The 16008-nt window shown below is 43.7% G+C and overlaps 1 protein-coding gene and 1 long non-coding RNA gene across 2 annotated transcripts; one reads left to right on the forward strand and one right to left on the reverse strand.

Moving 5' to 3' along the window:
* Positions 1-7927: 7927 nt before the first annotated feature.
* Positions 7928-11226, reverse strand: LOC130537717 (protein NLRC3-like). The gene is made up of 5 exons (XM_057054723.1): positions 11041-11226; positions 10390-10555; positions 9689-9789; positions 9308-9420; positions 7928-9207 (listed from the first exon to the last, which is right to left on the reverse strand). Exons 1-5 carry the CDS (start codon positions 11046-11048, stop codon positions 7928-7930), a joined length of 1668 nt encoding a protein of 555 aa, XP_056910703.1. The 5' UTR covers positions 11049-11226.
* A 1328-nt stretch (positions 11227-12554) lies between these two features.
* Positions 12555-13814, forward strand: LOC130537304 (uncharacterized). Its single transcript, XR_008953597.1, has 2 exons — positions 12555-12795; positions 12873-13814. It is a non-coding gene; the product is annotated as an uncharacterized LOC130537304 (long non-coding RNA).
* Positions 13815-16008: the final 2194 nt, after the last annotated feature.

The raw sequence follows: 16008 nt of genomic DNA on the forward strand, positions 1-16008 counted from the left end.
CACATAAAGAAAAATGCTTTGATTTTACTAAAGTGACACAAACCCATCTCAACACTGTTTTTTATATCCTCTATATTATTGTGCGTAGTCTGTGTAACTGTTGTGCTTTATTTCTGCTGGCTTCTTTAATGGGATGTAAACCAGCCTGACATAATACCAGTTGGGTACTTTATTTGATGTTGCCAAAGGTTTAAAAACAGCCTGACAGAATAAGAAATTGTGAAAATTTAGAGGATGAATTATACCTGGTGGGATCTGATCTTGAATGGCAAATTTTAGAGTATTTTATAGGGAAGTGAAATAATGTTTGGACCTCTTATCAGGCAAAGAGAAAGGTGTTAAGAACTGCTCTAAAAACACCACCTCAGGGGGACTATATCCAAATCTCTCCCTTTACTGATGGGACGTTGAAACGTCAATACGCGGATTCATACATTTAGAACTGGACGTTGCACCAGAACTGGAAGCGCGGACTGATACATTTTTAACAGCGGTCCTGCTTCAGCCCTCCGGGGTTTAATAACAAAATACGAAAAATACGAAAATTTTAATTTTGGAAACATTGTTGTCGGTTGTTCAACTTGCCGGCTTTCGCTAAATTGCTAAATACGCGCTAGCATGCATGTTTTAAGCTATGGTAGCGGTATGTTTTACCATGCCCGCGCCCTATAATCCGGAGCGCCTGATGTATGTGTTAAATACAGAAATAGCACCCGTAACTGAGGCGGCACCTTTTAATACGGTGCGCCCTTTGGTCGCAAACATACGGTATATAGAACATAGGGCACGTTTGGGCGTGATATCACTCCGCGTCTGCGCAACGACCACAACCTCCTATCTTTAGTATTGCTGCGCCAACTGGTGGTCTTTTGGGTTGAGGATAACGGTGATCTATATGTAGCTATATGTAGCTATAGCGTCATTGGCCTCCACTCCAGCCACTCCTGGTAGTTCCTCAAAAACACTGAGTTTCTAGTGGATGCACAATCTGTGGAAGCCAACATAGAAACTTCTGAAGAGCCAAAGTTCTTGCAACAAAAATATAGTCCCCAATTAGCTGTTTTGTTATCACACGACCCCGTCCCCATTATCATAAGAGAATATAAGAGAATGAGTGGAGACAGAAGAGAGAATGAGACGTTTTTGGCGCGTGTTGCTCTTGATTTAGTGTTTATTTTTGCAGTAAACTTAAAGGAGGCCTTTTCACTTTATGTTTGATTAAATTTAAGCTGATATTCCATTCTTGACATCTTTAAATTTACAGTATTCATGGGAGATTTATTTGGTCATTTTGCTTCTTTTTATTTCCTATTTCCCACATTCATTCATAGTTTATATTAGACTGCAATAAATCCTATAACATTGAACAGACTGACTAAAGTCAAATGACCTGCGGTTCCCACCGATAGCCGTCATTCTGATGGGTTTTTGCTGGCTGCAGCTGAAATATTCCAATGCTCCATGTCACAGAGACAGTAAATACTAAACCCTAAAGATTCTGAAGGCATGATGTAAAATATTAACGTATAATACAGACATTTGAAGAGACAATTAAGACAATGTTTCCATGCTTCTAAGAGTGGCCGAGGAGCCATTTAGAACTTTATAAAGATGCATTGTGTGATACCAGGAACTAATTTAACTTCAAGGCGAAGCTGCTTCTGCTTTGTCGACCATCGACTGATCTCCTGAAAGTCCACCAGCGCTTTTTAAAAACTGAATTTTTCATCTATGGAGGGAGTAGACGGCAGATGTTTCCACAGATGCTCTTCACCAGTGGTCAGTGAGTGATGCAGCAGATGAGCGGGAGTTGACTGGCTTCAACCAGCTACTGTCTCAATGTCTTCAGCCCATAGTGTGGATTCTCTACGAGATCAGACAGCAGCTTCACTCCTGAATCCTTCAGCTGGTTCCACTCAGGTCCAGTTCTCTGAGATGGGAGGGATTGGACCTCAGCGCCGAGGCCAGAGACCCACAGCTGATCTCTGATAAGCTGCAGTAGTCTAATCTGAAAAATGCAGGATGAGGTTATACGGTGCAGGTCTGCATGTTATCTGCATCAGTACTAAACTTACGTTAGTTCTTAGTTGGGTCAGACCTGAATTCACGATATTACAAGGAATTTTTAATGTGGTGCATCACAGCAGTGTTGAGAACAGCCTCACTTCACCATCTTAGCAGCTGGTATATAGGTAGAAAAATGAAGACTGACCTGAGCCTCTCCAGTTTACAGTTTGGACTCTCCAGTCCAGAACAGAGCCGCTTCACTCCTGAATCCTGCAGCTGGTCTCTCTCGCTTCAGGTCCAGAACCCTCAGATGGAGAGGTTGAGAGCCTCAGCGCCGAGGCCAGAGAGCCACAGCTGATCTCTGATAAACTGCAGCGCTCTAATCTAAATAAAGATGGGAAACTTTTATAAGGTTATAAGTGAAACCAGTATTCATCTGAAAGTTTAATCAAAGGCATGATCTGTAAATATTTAATTTAGTTACAGGTTAAAAAATGATAGTAATATGTAATACCACAATTCCAACTCTCAGTTTGCTCTGTTCCAGAGGAGAATATATATTGTTCTGGCCCTCACTCTTCCCAGGTTCTCCCACCTCTTTCCCTCCCATCTCATCATGGAGATCCATCTCACCTGTGGCTCATCTTTAAAGGCACAACCTGTCTTAGATGACTTCCTGTCTCCCTCACCATCTCCCTTCTCGTTGGCTGGTGTCTACCAGGCACCCTCACCTAGTTTTGTCTAATTTTGGTTACCATCTGTCGGCTTTTCATTGTCCTTAAATCAATTTATCATGAATAAGTGGTCCCCGTGTGGCCCTCCCTCCTGAAGGAACTGGGCACAACACACACACTCAGAAAGTGTGAGGACCCTCGGATGGAATAATGGACATTTTTGAGAATGGTGTTTACCTCAGAGTTTCCAGTCGACAGTTTGGATCCTGGAGAAAACCACAGAGCAGCTTCACTCCTGAATCCTGCAGCTGGTTCTGACTCAGGTCCAGAACCTCAGATGGGAGGGATTGGACCTCAGCGCCGAGGCCAGAGAGCCATAGCTGATCTCTGATAACCTGCAGCCTCTAATAAATAAATAAAAAGGGAAACTTTTATAAGGTTATAAGTGAAACCAGTATTAATCTGAAAGGTTAATCAAAGGCATGATCTGTAAATATTTAATTTAGTTACAGGTGTTTAAAAATGATAATAATATGTAATGACCACAATTCCAACCTCTCAGGTTTGCACTGTTCCAAAGGAGAATATATATTGTTCTGGCCCTCACTCTTCCCAGGTTCTCCCACCTCTTTCCCTCCCATCTCATCATGGAGATCCATCTCACCTGTGGCTCATCTTTAAAGGCACAACCTGTCTTAGATGACTTCCTGTCTCCCTCACCATCTCCCTCCTCGTTGGCTGGTGTCTACCAGGCACCCTCACCTAGTTTTGTCTATTTTGGTTACCATCTGTGGGCTTTTTCATTGTCCTTAAATCAGTTTATCATGAATAAGTGGTCCCCGTGTGGCCCTCCCTCCTGAAGGAACTGGGCACAACACACACACTCAGAAAGTGTGAGGACCCTCGGATGGAATAATGGACATTTTTGAGAATGGTGTTTACCTCAGAGTTTCCAGTCGGCAGTTTGGAAAGTGGAGAAAACCACAGAGCAGCTTCACTCCTGAATCCTGCAGCTGGTGGTCTGACTCAGGTCCAGTTCTCTGAGATGGGAGGGATTGGACCTCAGCGCCGAGGCCAGAGAGTCACAGCTGATCTCTGATAACCTGCAGAGCTCTAATCTGAAAAATGCAGGATGAGGTTATACGGTGCAGGTCTGCATGTTATCTGCGTCAGTACTAAACCTACGTTAGTTCTTAGTTGGGTCAGACCTGAATTCACGATATTACAAGGAATTTTTTTAATGTGGTGCATCACAGCAGTGTTGAGAACAGCCTCACTTCACCATCTTAGCAGCTGGTATATAGGTAGAAAAATGAAGACTGACCTGAGCCTCTCCAGTTTACAGTTTGGACTCTCCAGTCCAGAACAGAGCCGCTTCACTCCTGAATCCTGCAACGGTTGTAGCTCAGGTCCAGAACCCTCAGATGGGAGAGGTTGGACTTCAGAGCTGAGGCCACAGAATCACAGCTGGTCTCTGATAAACTGCAGCCTCTTAGTCTAAAATAACAATTATTTTGAGAGAAGACAAATAAAAATCAACATGTACCAGAGCAAAACACAGCTTACAAGCAACAAACCTCTGGTCCTGCACCGGCTTATCTGCCGTATGTTCCTATTTTGGGTTCTTTCAGGGCGGTTGGACAAGATCTACACCGTATGTAAAGTGTGTGTGGGTCAAAATACCTTCCAAGTTTGTGAGACCACATTTCTCAATAGCACTCAACTCTTGTCAGGAGTTGGGACAAAGCGACCCACTCCTGAAGCTTGTGGGCGATGCTGCAGCGACCCTGCAATCCCTACACTCTCTGGTGAAACCAAATCAAAGGTTTTAGACACTGCTGGATGCTGGAAGGGTGGCTATAGTCTGGACGCATCGTTCCCCTGACTGCACATTTCTCCAACAATGATTGGCAGCTGGTGTCACTTGTTCTCCAGATGAGAGAAGGAAAGAGAGCCCCCCCACAGTGTGTTTGATTGCCCCACTGCAAGCTCAATGCTGCCAGAAAACATTGCAGGAGCATCAATTCCCCTCAGGGCATCAAAAGGACCTCAGGAAAAGGTGCAGCTGCCACCTACTAGAGACAAGCACACTGAGCTGAGATTCAAAGCCCTCTCCTCCCAAGAGAAGAGCTTGTTTGTTGAGGCTCTTCTGGGCGATACCTGGTGCCACAGCTCCAGCTCAGCCCGTCTCTGGAGCTGAGGTGGAGCTTAGCAAGTTTCATGGTTCTCCACCACTTCCTCTCGCTGAGGACCTTCTCAGCTGGTGGTTTCTGCTCCACCTTCCAAGTTGAGCAGGTGATACTTCTGCATTCCTGCCACCAGTGTCTCTGCAGAAAGAGTCTTCTCTACTGTTTTATATTAGATTGTATAAAATTAGGATTTTTGGTTGATGTCTTAGATGTTGTTGACTAAGAGCAGGTTTTTCTTTAATAACATAGAAAGATTCGATGAGAAGAGCAAATGTATTATTTTATGAGCTACTTCCACTACTATTATATACACATACTTCCATATTGTCTTAGATTGCAAGCTGCATTTATTGCATCGTTCATAGAAAGTCATATTTGTGAGGAGAAAAACTCAAATAAGGTCATTTTCTTTAATGACCATTACAACAGAAGGAGGCGATGAACAAACAGATTTATCTAAAAATGTGTGAAAACTTATGGATGGAAACCTTTTTAAATGGTTGCATTGTGTAGAATCGGTGTAGAATCAACTTGTTGACTTCTGATTTGGACTCCAATGGAAGTGAGGTGCAACAATGTGTGTGCGATGCTGAAAGCTTCAGATCTTCATGAAGGTTTCTGTGGTTGGACTGACCTGCTGCCCCTTTAAGAGGGAGGCAGGTTTGGGCTTCTGGCTGGAATGAAGCCACCTAAGATGAGAATGACTGCAGGCTTTCGGTACCAAGGTTTAACAGGGTGCTCACTTCACACTTGGGCTTTTCTCTTTTTTGGGATGGCTTTTCTCAGGAGAGAAGGGGCATGGCACACTGCAGCAGCTTTCTTTTGGGTTTCTAGTTTTCCTTCTGATCTTTAAAAGACAGGAAGAACCATTTTTGATTGGTCTGAATGTTTGGGCGGTTTTGTGGCCAGCCTAAAATAAAACAAGACAAATCTACAACTGATACTTCCTTTCTAGTCATTGATGACCATCCTCACATGGGACAGATTTCCACAACCAATTTAATACTGCAAATCTGTCCTGTGTGGTCTTTTTCTGAGAACTGTAACACTACGTTTATAACAAAGATCAAACATGGAAACATTTATTGTCTAACTAGTTACACCTGGGAAAGTACTGGATCATCTCTGACTGACCTGAGAGTCTCCAGCTCACAGAGAGGATCCTGGAGAGAGCACCACAGAGCAGCTTCACTGCTGGATCCTTCAGCTGGTTCCTACTCAGCTCCAGAACCCTCAGATGGAGGGATTGGACCTCAGCGCCGAGGCCAGAGAGTCACAGCTGATCTCTGATAACTGCAGTCCCACAGCCTGGAAAAGGAATAAATGGGGCAAATAAAAAACACATTTCTAAATCTGAAAATGAAGAGAAAAGCAGAAAATGTAAAGAAATTTAGAAAAGACCAACAGAGGCCTCCTGACCTGAGCGTCTCCAGTCTGCAGTTTGGATGCATCATTGCAGAAGACAGTAACTTTACTCCGGCATCTGTCAGGCTTTTGTTCCATTTTAAGCTCAGCTCCCGTAGATGAGAAGGGTTTGACGTCATTGCTGAGGCCACAACTTCCCAATGACTCGTTTGAAAGAACATACCATACAGTCTGTTGTGTATGAAACAAAAATAGTGAGTCAAACTTTGGGATTTCTCATCAACTTATCTGAGAATCTACCTCAACACAAATGTAGCTCATTTCCTGGAAAAGCTAAATTCAACACCGTAGAGCAACAGTTTGAACGACCATCAGATCTGAAATGCAACTGAATTATTCTCAACATTTGTCTTATTTTAGAACAGCTCATAATTACTCAATATTTAAAATGATTATAGCAAATGGTTTAAAGAAACGTGCATCTTTTTATCTGTCTATCGGCTCTTTGGATATTTTGCATTTCATCCAATTTGTACGATGGTGCGTCAAGTCTTAATTCAGCGATCCGATCGATGACATCAGAGTCTCTGGTTGCATCGATTGCCCTCAGCTTCTGTTCTATCTGCCTGTTTCCCTTCAAATCATTTTCACTGCACCTTTTGTTGCTAGTGATGAAGTTGCCACCTAACGGGTGTGGAAAGGCTCAAACAACTTTGTGGGTCACATAAAGGCTCCAAACGGAACCGCCACAAAGACCTAAAACACCCATTTAAACCAACGAGGCCGGCTGTTTTTACGTTGAACAAATGAAGCAAAATAGTCACGTGTCATTAGTTAAAATGTGTTTTTCTGTCGTTAGAATACGATGTATACAAACAAACAAAAGTGATTTAATGACATGACAGTAATTTCATGATAGTCAGTTAACTTGTGGCTCCTATTATTCCTGCCTTATGTTGGTTTGTCTGGATTGACCTTTGAACTTATATCCAGCCAGTGTTGAACATTTCTGGATGAATTGTTGTTGTTTTTAATTTATGGACGCTGCAATGGAGATAAAGAATTGAAGGAATGACCACTGGAGGGGGTATTGCTACCTGACATGATCCACTCGCTTGATTTAAACGCCGATGTCCGGCCCCAAAATCTTTACTTACGGCCTTCCTGCAGTTCCTCACAGCTGGAATCAGGCGACGTCGTCCCTCCTCTGAGGTGTTGTACTGCCGCAGGTTCAGCTCATCCAGAACCTCCTCTGACATCTGCAGCAGGTAGGCCAGAGCTGAACAGTGGATCTCTGACAGTTCCTCTCTGATTCTTCCCTGACTTCAGGAACTCTTGGATCTCCTGATGGACTGACTGATCCTTCATCTCCATCAGACAGTGGAAGATGTTGATGCTTCTGTCTGGGGAGATTTCATCACTGTTCACCTCCTTCAGGTTGTTGAGGACCTTCTGGATGGTTTCTGGGTGGCTGTTCCTCTGATCCAACAGTCCACCCAAGATCCTCTGATTGGACTCCAGAGAGAGACCATGAAGGAAGCGAACAAAACAAGTCCAGGTGGCCATTTTCACTTTTGAGAGATTTCATTAGTTCTCTCCTGAGGAAGACATCAAGAAATGTGACTGGATGTGATTATAAACAACCCAACAAACCAGGAAAGGGGTTTGGTTTAGAATATTTTAGGAACTATTTTAACCTGTGTCTTTCCTGGTGTAACGGTGGAACATGTAGACGGCAGCCAGAAACTCCTGAACGCTCAGATGAACAAAGCAGTAGACTGATTTCTGGAAGATCACACTCTCTCTCTTGAAGATCTCTGTACAAACTCCTGAGTACACCGACACCTCGGAGACGTCCAGTCCACATCGCTCCAGGTCTTCTGAGTAGAACATGATGTTTCCTTTCTCCAGATGTTCAAACGCCAGCCGACCCAACTTCAGAAGGAGTTCTTTATCAGCCTCAGTCAGTTCCTCTGGTCTCTGCTTTCCTCCATACTTCTGCTTCTTCCTCTTTATCTGAACCCTCAGGAAGTGTGAGTAGAGGTCAGTCAGGGTTTTGGGCAGCTCTCCTCTCTGGTCTCTGGTCATCATGTCCTCCAGAACTATAGCAGTGATCCAGCAGAAAACTGGGATCAGACACATGATGTGGAGGCTCCTGGAGGCCTTGATGTGTGAGATGATTCTCTTGGACAGATCTTCATCACTGAACCTCCTCCTGAAGTACTCCTCCTTCTGGGAGTCAGTGAAGCCTCGTACTTCTGTGATCCTGTCAACACACGAGGGAGGAATCTGATGGGCTGCTGCAGGTCTGGAGGTGATCCAGATGAGAGCTGAGGGAAGCAGGTTCCCCTGGATGAGGTTCACCAGGAGCACGTCAACTGACGATACTTGTGTGACATCAGAGATGACCTGATGCTTGTTGAAACCCAGTGAAAATCTGCTTTCATCCAGGCCATCAAAGATGAACAGAAGTTTCCAGACAGTCAGATCTTCTGCTCTGATCTTCTGTAATGTTGGATGGAAAACATGAAGCAGTGAGAGAAGACTGTGCTGCTCATCTCTGATCAAGTTCAGCTCCCTGCATGAGAGCGGAAGCACCAGACTGATGTCTTGGTTCTCCAAACCTTCTGCCCAGTCCAGACTGAACTTCTGCACTGAGAAGGTTTTTCCAACGCCGGCGACACCGTTGGTCAGAACCACTCTGATGTGTCTCTGTTGCTCAGATAAGACTTTGAAGATGTCCTGGCACTTGATTGGAGTGTCCTGGATGTTCTTCTTGGAGGTTCTCTCAAGCTGTCTCACCTCATGTTGTGTGTCCACCTCCTCACTTTGTCCCTCAGTGATGTAGAGCTCAGTGTAGATCTTGTTCAGCAGGGTTCCACTTCCTGCTTCATTAGTTCCTTCAGTCACATGTTCACATCTTCTCTTCAGACTCATCTTATGACCTTCTATCACCTCCTGCAGATCACTTCCTGAACATAAGTAAACCAATGATTTCCATCTATAATAAATCATCAACACAACTCCAAATTCATGACATCACAAATTAAATCTCATATTGAACAGTTTTACTTTGTTTGGGCTTCATTTCAGCATCTCCAGATCTGCTTCCAGATTGTGAACAAGAGGACTCTCCTGGTGGAGCTGACTGGTCCCAGTTTGATAGGATGTGCTCCCCCCTCTCACTATGAAACACATCTCTATTAGTCCTTTGATTTATAGGATGAAAGAACCTGATCAAGACTCAATATTGTTCCAGCATTTATGTCTGAATTCATCTTTCAGTTTAAACCTGATTTGTTTCTAATCAACAATATTCACATTAAGTCTGTAACTATATGACTGTCTGAGGTTTAAGTGTTAAACATCTCCAATAATAAACTCACAACCTGCTGCTGTTAATGTGACTAACAGCTGCCACACAAACACATCATCACGCTTTAGTTTTCTTACATTTCCTCTGAACTTCTGAAGTTATTAATCTCTCTAAGGACCGGGCACTCTTCAGGGACACCCAGCTGGGCACTGTGGACTCTGCTCTGTCCTCGTCCATCCTGAGGAAACATCAGAAATAGTGATGAGACTGTGATGAAGGTAAATAATCTGTAGAGGTTGGAGTTAAATAATCCCAATTCACTGCATTTTTATCAAACAGGAACATTTCTAATCCATTCTGGATAACAACTGAATCAATAAATCAATGATGTCTCTGTATCATTTTCATGTTTTCAGAGTTTAAGCTGCTTTTTTAACTGTTCCCTGCAGTGAGAAAAGAACTGGCACCTTTTCCAGCCCCTCATCCTGCAGCACTGAATGTGCTCTAAAGTTCTTTCCAGAGCAAACGTCTCTGCACTTGCAGCAACATGTTGTAGTCATGGATCCGTGAGGAGAACCGGATACAGGAAACGCCCCCACTTTGATCCCAAACCCAACTGGTGGCCAACGGTGGTCCGGCAACGACGGGGACGCTGGTCCATCGGGCCGACAACACTGGTTTTCCACAGGCCAACATGGTGAAAGGACTGTGCACCGTTTCATTTAAAGAGCTGATGAATTTCATTTTTCACGATAGTGGAGGCTAATACCTACAAAATGATGTTTTGTATGGTTGTGAAATGTTCTAAGGCAGAGTTATGTGGTTCAGAAAACCTTACTTTAAAGGTGAGCCTTGAGGTCCATACGAAGTTTTCAGGGTTCCCTTTGGACCTGTCGCTCTTCATGGACACACAGCTGGACACTGTGGACTCTGCTCTCTCTTCCTCTTCCATCACACATTCGCTCATTTTTAAATGTGAGTCTAAACGGTTAAGCAGGAACAGTCTGCTGACACAGAAAAGAAGATTAAAGAACATGATTCTCAGCATGAAGACAAGCAGAGGTCTGTCCAATGACGTATTGTCGGCTCATTCACATCAAAATCTATTATATGATGTCACCCTGTACATCATACAGGCCACATATATATTGGAAAAAAGTTTTGGGACATCTTAAAAGTTTACACCATGTTAAATATAAAATAGTTGTGGAAAAATGTTTCTCCTGGGTGTTTCAGAAGGTGCGGTGGCATTAGACGGACGCACACAAATACAAATTAAATCATTTTTTATCTGGTTATGGTTTACAAGAAAACCTAAATTCTTTCAAGATGTCAGTTCTCAACATTAAATTCAACAAATAAGATGAGAATGCATTCAAAACTAAACAGAAATACGTCATCACATCATCAAAGTGGGTCAAATGCAGCATCATCTTCTGTCATCTCAGACAGGATTCCAAGAAGAGGATCTTCATTTTCAACAACGCACCTTGACATCTCATCATGGCTCGTCTGTCAGATTACAAGCAGCTTTTTTGATCAGGCGCATCATGTTTCTCACCAACACATGATGGTGCTGGAAAAAACATTTGTAGCCTGACCTAGAGGTCAAAACTCTGCATGGCGTGCACAGCTACTAGTTGCAGCTGGTGGTTGTGGCGGAGGAGATCCCAAACATATCTAGCAAGCTTTTTGGAGCAGAGCTTGTCCACCACCTCTGACCCCACTCATCACAGAAGTCCCACCATATCCATGGCCAGGTGTGTTGGCAGCATTGGAGCCAGCCTCAGGAAAAAGGTGTGTCAATATCTCAGAAGTGATGATCAAGTTGACACGACCCAACAGAAGTCAAGCAACCCAACATGCTGAATAGAATAGATGACACACAGCAAAGGGCAAAAAACACCCAATTCTGCTCAGACTAATCTTATCTGACCACATGTACAGGACCAAAAATATCAAAACACCATGGGTTTAGGTTTCGTTTTCTTGACTGCTTCATTCAAAACAGAACACATTTCATAAATCCATAATAACAAATTCATATTCCACAAAGAACCAGTTGTTAAAACAATAAAATGGAATGCCTTGATCTCTCCCTCTTTCCATACTCTCCTTTTTAAATAAAGGATTGATTGTCCCCCTGGTGGAGGGACAAAGAGAGGAGGCTAAAACTGTCGCGTTTGTGTCCCTCTTTCCGTGGATTTTTCCACTAACTGCAAATAATATTGTGACTTATTGTGAGTATTAAAATGTGCTTCCTCAACCTCTAAAATGTGGCTCAGGGTTAGCGGAAAACGCAGTTAGAGGAAACACGCTACAAAGTTTGATCATCCGTCACAACATTCCCGTCGACCAGCCGCAATGTGCGTCCGAAACACGCGCACGCTCATTGCGAACACGCAGCTTATTAAGCCGCATCTCGCAGCGGAACATTGATTCGAGACGACAGCAGTGAAAGAACCAAATGCTACCTGAATATTAGAGGTTTCCATCAGGGCTCGGTCAGTCCAGATGGAGCCCGAAGTTGAGAACTTTCACTTCCGCTTCTTCTTCCTCTACACGTCACGTGTTCGTGTTTTGATCGCGTCATATCCAGCACAGCGCCTCTCTTCAGAACAATTTGGTCCACGTTTGAACTGAAATACTGGGAAACAACTGGAGTTCGTCTGACAGATGTTCGTTTTTGGGTGCGGAATCAAACTGGGTCAACTTTTGATCTATAGGATCCCCTCTGGTTCAAAGTGTCCCTATAGGATATTGACAGTACTGACCTTTTGGGGGCTGCACACACCTCTTAATGGTGACGGCACCAACGGAGCTGATCCAGTTGTCATCAGCTGGCCAGTCTGACTCCAGCTCATTAGGGGAAATTTGCTGATCTGGAGGAGAAGCTTTCAAAACTTGACGGGCTGGGGGGGGAATGACTGTAATTTGGAATCAGCGTGCCAATTTGATTTTTAATCAGAATAATTAGAATAATTTCAACAGGATATTTCAAATTGTTCCCCAGTGGAGCTGCCAACTGAATATGGTGACCTGCTCCTACACACAGAAATCCGATGGCTCAGCAGGGGACGGATTTTGCTTCCTTTTTTGTCCCTTTTGAGTGAAATAAAAGAGTTCATGCAGTCCAGAGGGGAAGACGCCGCGCTGCTGGAGGACAGCTGGACACTGGACCTTGCATTTTTAACGGACATTACTGGGAAACGGAACAGTTTGAACTGGGAGCTGCAAGGCAAAGGTGAGACTGTTGCTGATAGGATCAGTGCTGTAAATGCATCTAAAGCCAAGATGAACATTTTCTCTGTGCATTTACAGACAAAAGGTGCTGCACTTCCCCTCTGTGCAGATGGTGCTGAGAGACAACGCTTCTGCATGTGAGGCTTTGGACTAAAGCGCAGAAAAGTGCTCTCAGCTCATAAAAAGACTTGGGCAAGAGTTTGAGAACAGGTTTTGGGACCTGGATCAGCTTGAGCCATGTGTGTCCTTCATTTCTAACCCTTTCATGAACGTGGACATATCATGCATTGCTCAGCAGTTCAGTGCAACCTTCAGCCTGGATGCTGCACAGATGCTAATTGAAATTGGAACATTGTGAAATGAGCTGCAGCTCAAAGCCTCTCAGGCTGCACCAAACTTTTGGTGCCTTGTTGACACAGAAAAGTACAGTGGTGTATGTACAGCAGCTATGGAGGTTGCAAGCCTTTTGGTTCGACCTCTCTTTGTGAATCAGCCTTTTCTGACAGGAACTTCATCAAGAACCAACACAGAAGACGCCTCCCTGATGCACATCTGCCAGACTCACTCAGAGCTGCACTGTCAAGTTCCCCACCAGAGGACAACACACTGGTAACAGCAGCAACGCCAGGCTTCCCCCCAACGGACAAAGAAACGGACACCAGATTTGGTGTCTCCTTCAGAATTTGTTAAATGTGTTTGTAAAATGGAACAATTGTTTATGTTAAAATGTTCATGTGAAAATCTGCAGACTGAAGTGTGAAGTTCAAAACGTAATCAGATTTATTTTAAAATCTGAAAGTTTATTTTTGTATTTTACATGATTTATTATTTGTACAAACGTGGTGCAAAGTAATTCATGATTTGTTAAAAAATGTCAGTGGCTGGTAAAAATGGGACATTGTGATTTCCTAGACTGTTGGAGAAGTGATCATTTTAAAATGGTTTGAACATTTATTTCAATTTGAAAAACACTTGCACTAAGACAAAATATAGAAATAAAGTGTTGCATATTGATATTCATCTGTTCCCGATCTTGTTAAATCATTGTTGATATTGATTGTGAGGAATCATTAACATGATCAGTGTCTTTGCAGAGATGAATATCATTAACTATTAATAATGACATTTAGTTAAAGGTAAATTGAGCAAATTGGCTATTTCAGAAGTGTGTATCAAACTGGTAGCCCTTCACATGATTCAGTACCCAGGAAGTAGCTCTCCGTCTCAGAAAGGTTGGTGACCCCTGTGCTACAGAGTCAAGTTTAGAGGAGAAATATGCTATTGGCTTCATTTTAGCTCCGCCCTGTTGATCTCAGACTGAGGTCATCAAATGTCCTGTGCCATCAACCATCTGAACCAAAGGTTTGCTGTAATCTGGCAAAGCTAAAGCTGTGCTCCACACCAAGGCTTGCTTCATGTCACAGAAGGCCGTTTCTGCATTTTCAGTCCAATTTAGTGGAGAAGTCATTTTTAAGTTTTCATACATCAGTCTTTGCAACGGTGCTGTAATTTCAGCATAATTTGCACCCAGTTGCAACAATAATTAGTCCTAAAAAGGACATCATTTGCTTTGTAGTCTGGTTTCGGAGCTTGCAGAATAGCTGTTTTATGGCCCTCTATGATAGTGGGATGGACACCGTCTCTCCTAATCAGACCAGGTTTTCCCCAAAAAGTGCTCCAACTGTCTACAAAGGCCACCTGGTTTTCGGGGCACCACCGTGACAGCCAGCGACGGAGCGACGACATGCGGCTAAACATCTCATCGCTGGCCAGATTGGGGAGGGGACCAGAGAATGCTCCGGAGTCCCACATCGTTTTTGCGTAGTTGCACACCGACTCCAAGTTACCGTATTTTCCGGACTATAAGCCGCTACTTTTTTCCTAAACTTTAAACACTGCGGCTTATTCTATGGTGCAGCTTATTTATGGATTTTTCTTCCACCGCTAGGGGCGCTCTAATCGGAACTAGAATCAAAACTAAGAAAAATCAATGCAAAGAAGAAAACGCTACTTTTTCTTTAGCAGATAAAACACGGACGACAAATTACCAACTGTTAATTGTTTTCAAATCCTCGCCCCTTCATCATGGAACCCACACGAAGAAGTTCGTATGATGCAGGTTTTAAGTTGAAGGCCATTGATCTAGCTAGCCAGGAAGGAAACCGCGCTGCTGCACGCAAGCTTAGCGTTAATGAATGTATGGTGAGACGTTGGAGGCGGCGGCAGCGGGAGGAGCTAATGCAATGCCCAAAGTCGAAAAAAGCTTTCAGGGGACATAAAAGCAGGTGGGCTGAACTTGAAAATGTCCTGGAGGACTGGGTGAACACACAGCGAGCAGGTGGCCGAGGTGTTTCCACTCTACAGATCCGACTTAAAGCCAAAACAATCGCCCGCGAAATGAATATTGAAGATTTCAAAGCGGGGCCGTCATGGTGTTTCAGATTGATGAAACGTAAAAACCTGTCCATCAGGACACGGACCACTCTCTGTCAGGAACTCCCCCCTGACTATCAGGAAAAAATTAAAAACTTCCACAAATTCGTTGAAACAAAGATCCAAGAACACTCCATCGGACCAGACGACATAATAAATATGGACGAAGCACCTTTGACGTTTGCTCTGCCTCTGACCAGGACTGTTAACAAGACAGGCGCATCATCTGTGTTGTTGAAAACAACAGGCCACGAGAGAACGCACTTCACCTGCGTTCTGGCATGCACGGCATCCGGACAACAACTTCCACCACTGGGGATTTTTAGTGGCATAGTGGTCAAAGTTAACACCAAAGGGGGGATGATGGAAGGCCTGATGAAGGAATGGTTAACGGAGTGCTACAGCAAGCGCGCAGGAGGAGTTTTTCACCGGAAAAAAGCACTGCTTGTTTTGGATAGCATGAGGGCCCACATCACAGATTCTGTGAAAGCAGCGATCACGAAAACAAACTCTATTCCAGCTGTGATTCCTGGAGGTACAACAAAGTATTTGCAGCCACTTGACATTTACAGTTCAAAATCGTTCTGTACATGCAGTAAATATCTCATTTTTCAACAGAAATATCTGTGGCTCATAACCCGGTGCGGCTTGTATATCTTTTTTTTATTTATTTATTTTTTAAAATTGAGCGGATGCGGCTTATATACAGGTGCGGCTTATAGTCCGGAAAATACGGTAATTTTGGTGACCTCCGACTGACGAAGCCGGGTGTCGTTGGCTC

The sequence above is a fragment of the Takifugu flavidus genome, chromosome 14, assembly GCF_003711565.1.
Source record: "Takifugu flavidus isolate HTHZ2018 chromosome 14, ASM371156v2, whole genome shotgun sequence".
Classification (NCBI taxonomy): domain Eukaryota; kingdom Metazoa; phylum Chordata; class Actinopteri; order Tetraodontiformes; family Tetraodontidae; genus Takifugu; species Takifugu flavidus.

What these genes read in the sequence shown, in the direction of transcription:
- LOC130537717 (XM_057054723.1), bottom strand. An exon ending in CCTCAAGGCTCACCTTTAAA is followed by an intron (nt 9,790 to 10,389) that starts GTAAGGTTTTCT and finishes ATGTTTCCTCAG; the next exon opens with GATGGACGAGGACAGAGCAG. An exon ending in TTCAGAAGTTCAGAGGAAAT is followed by an intron (nt 9,421 to 9,688) that starts GTAAGAAAACTA and finishes TGTGTTTCATAG; the next exon opens with TGAGAGGGGGGAGCACATCC.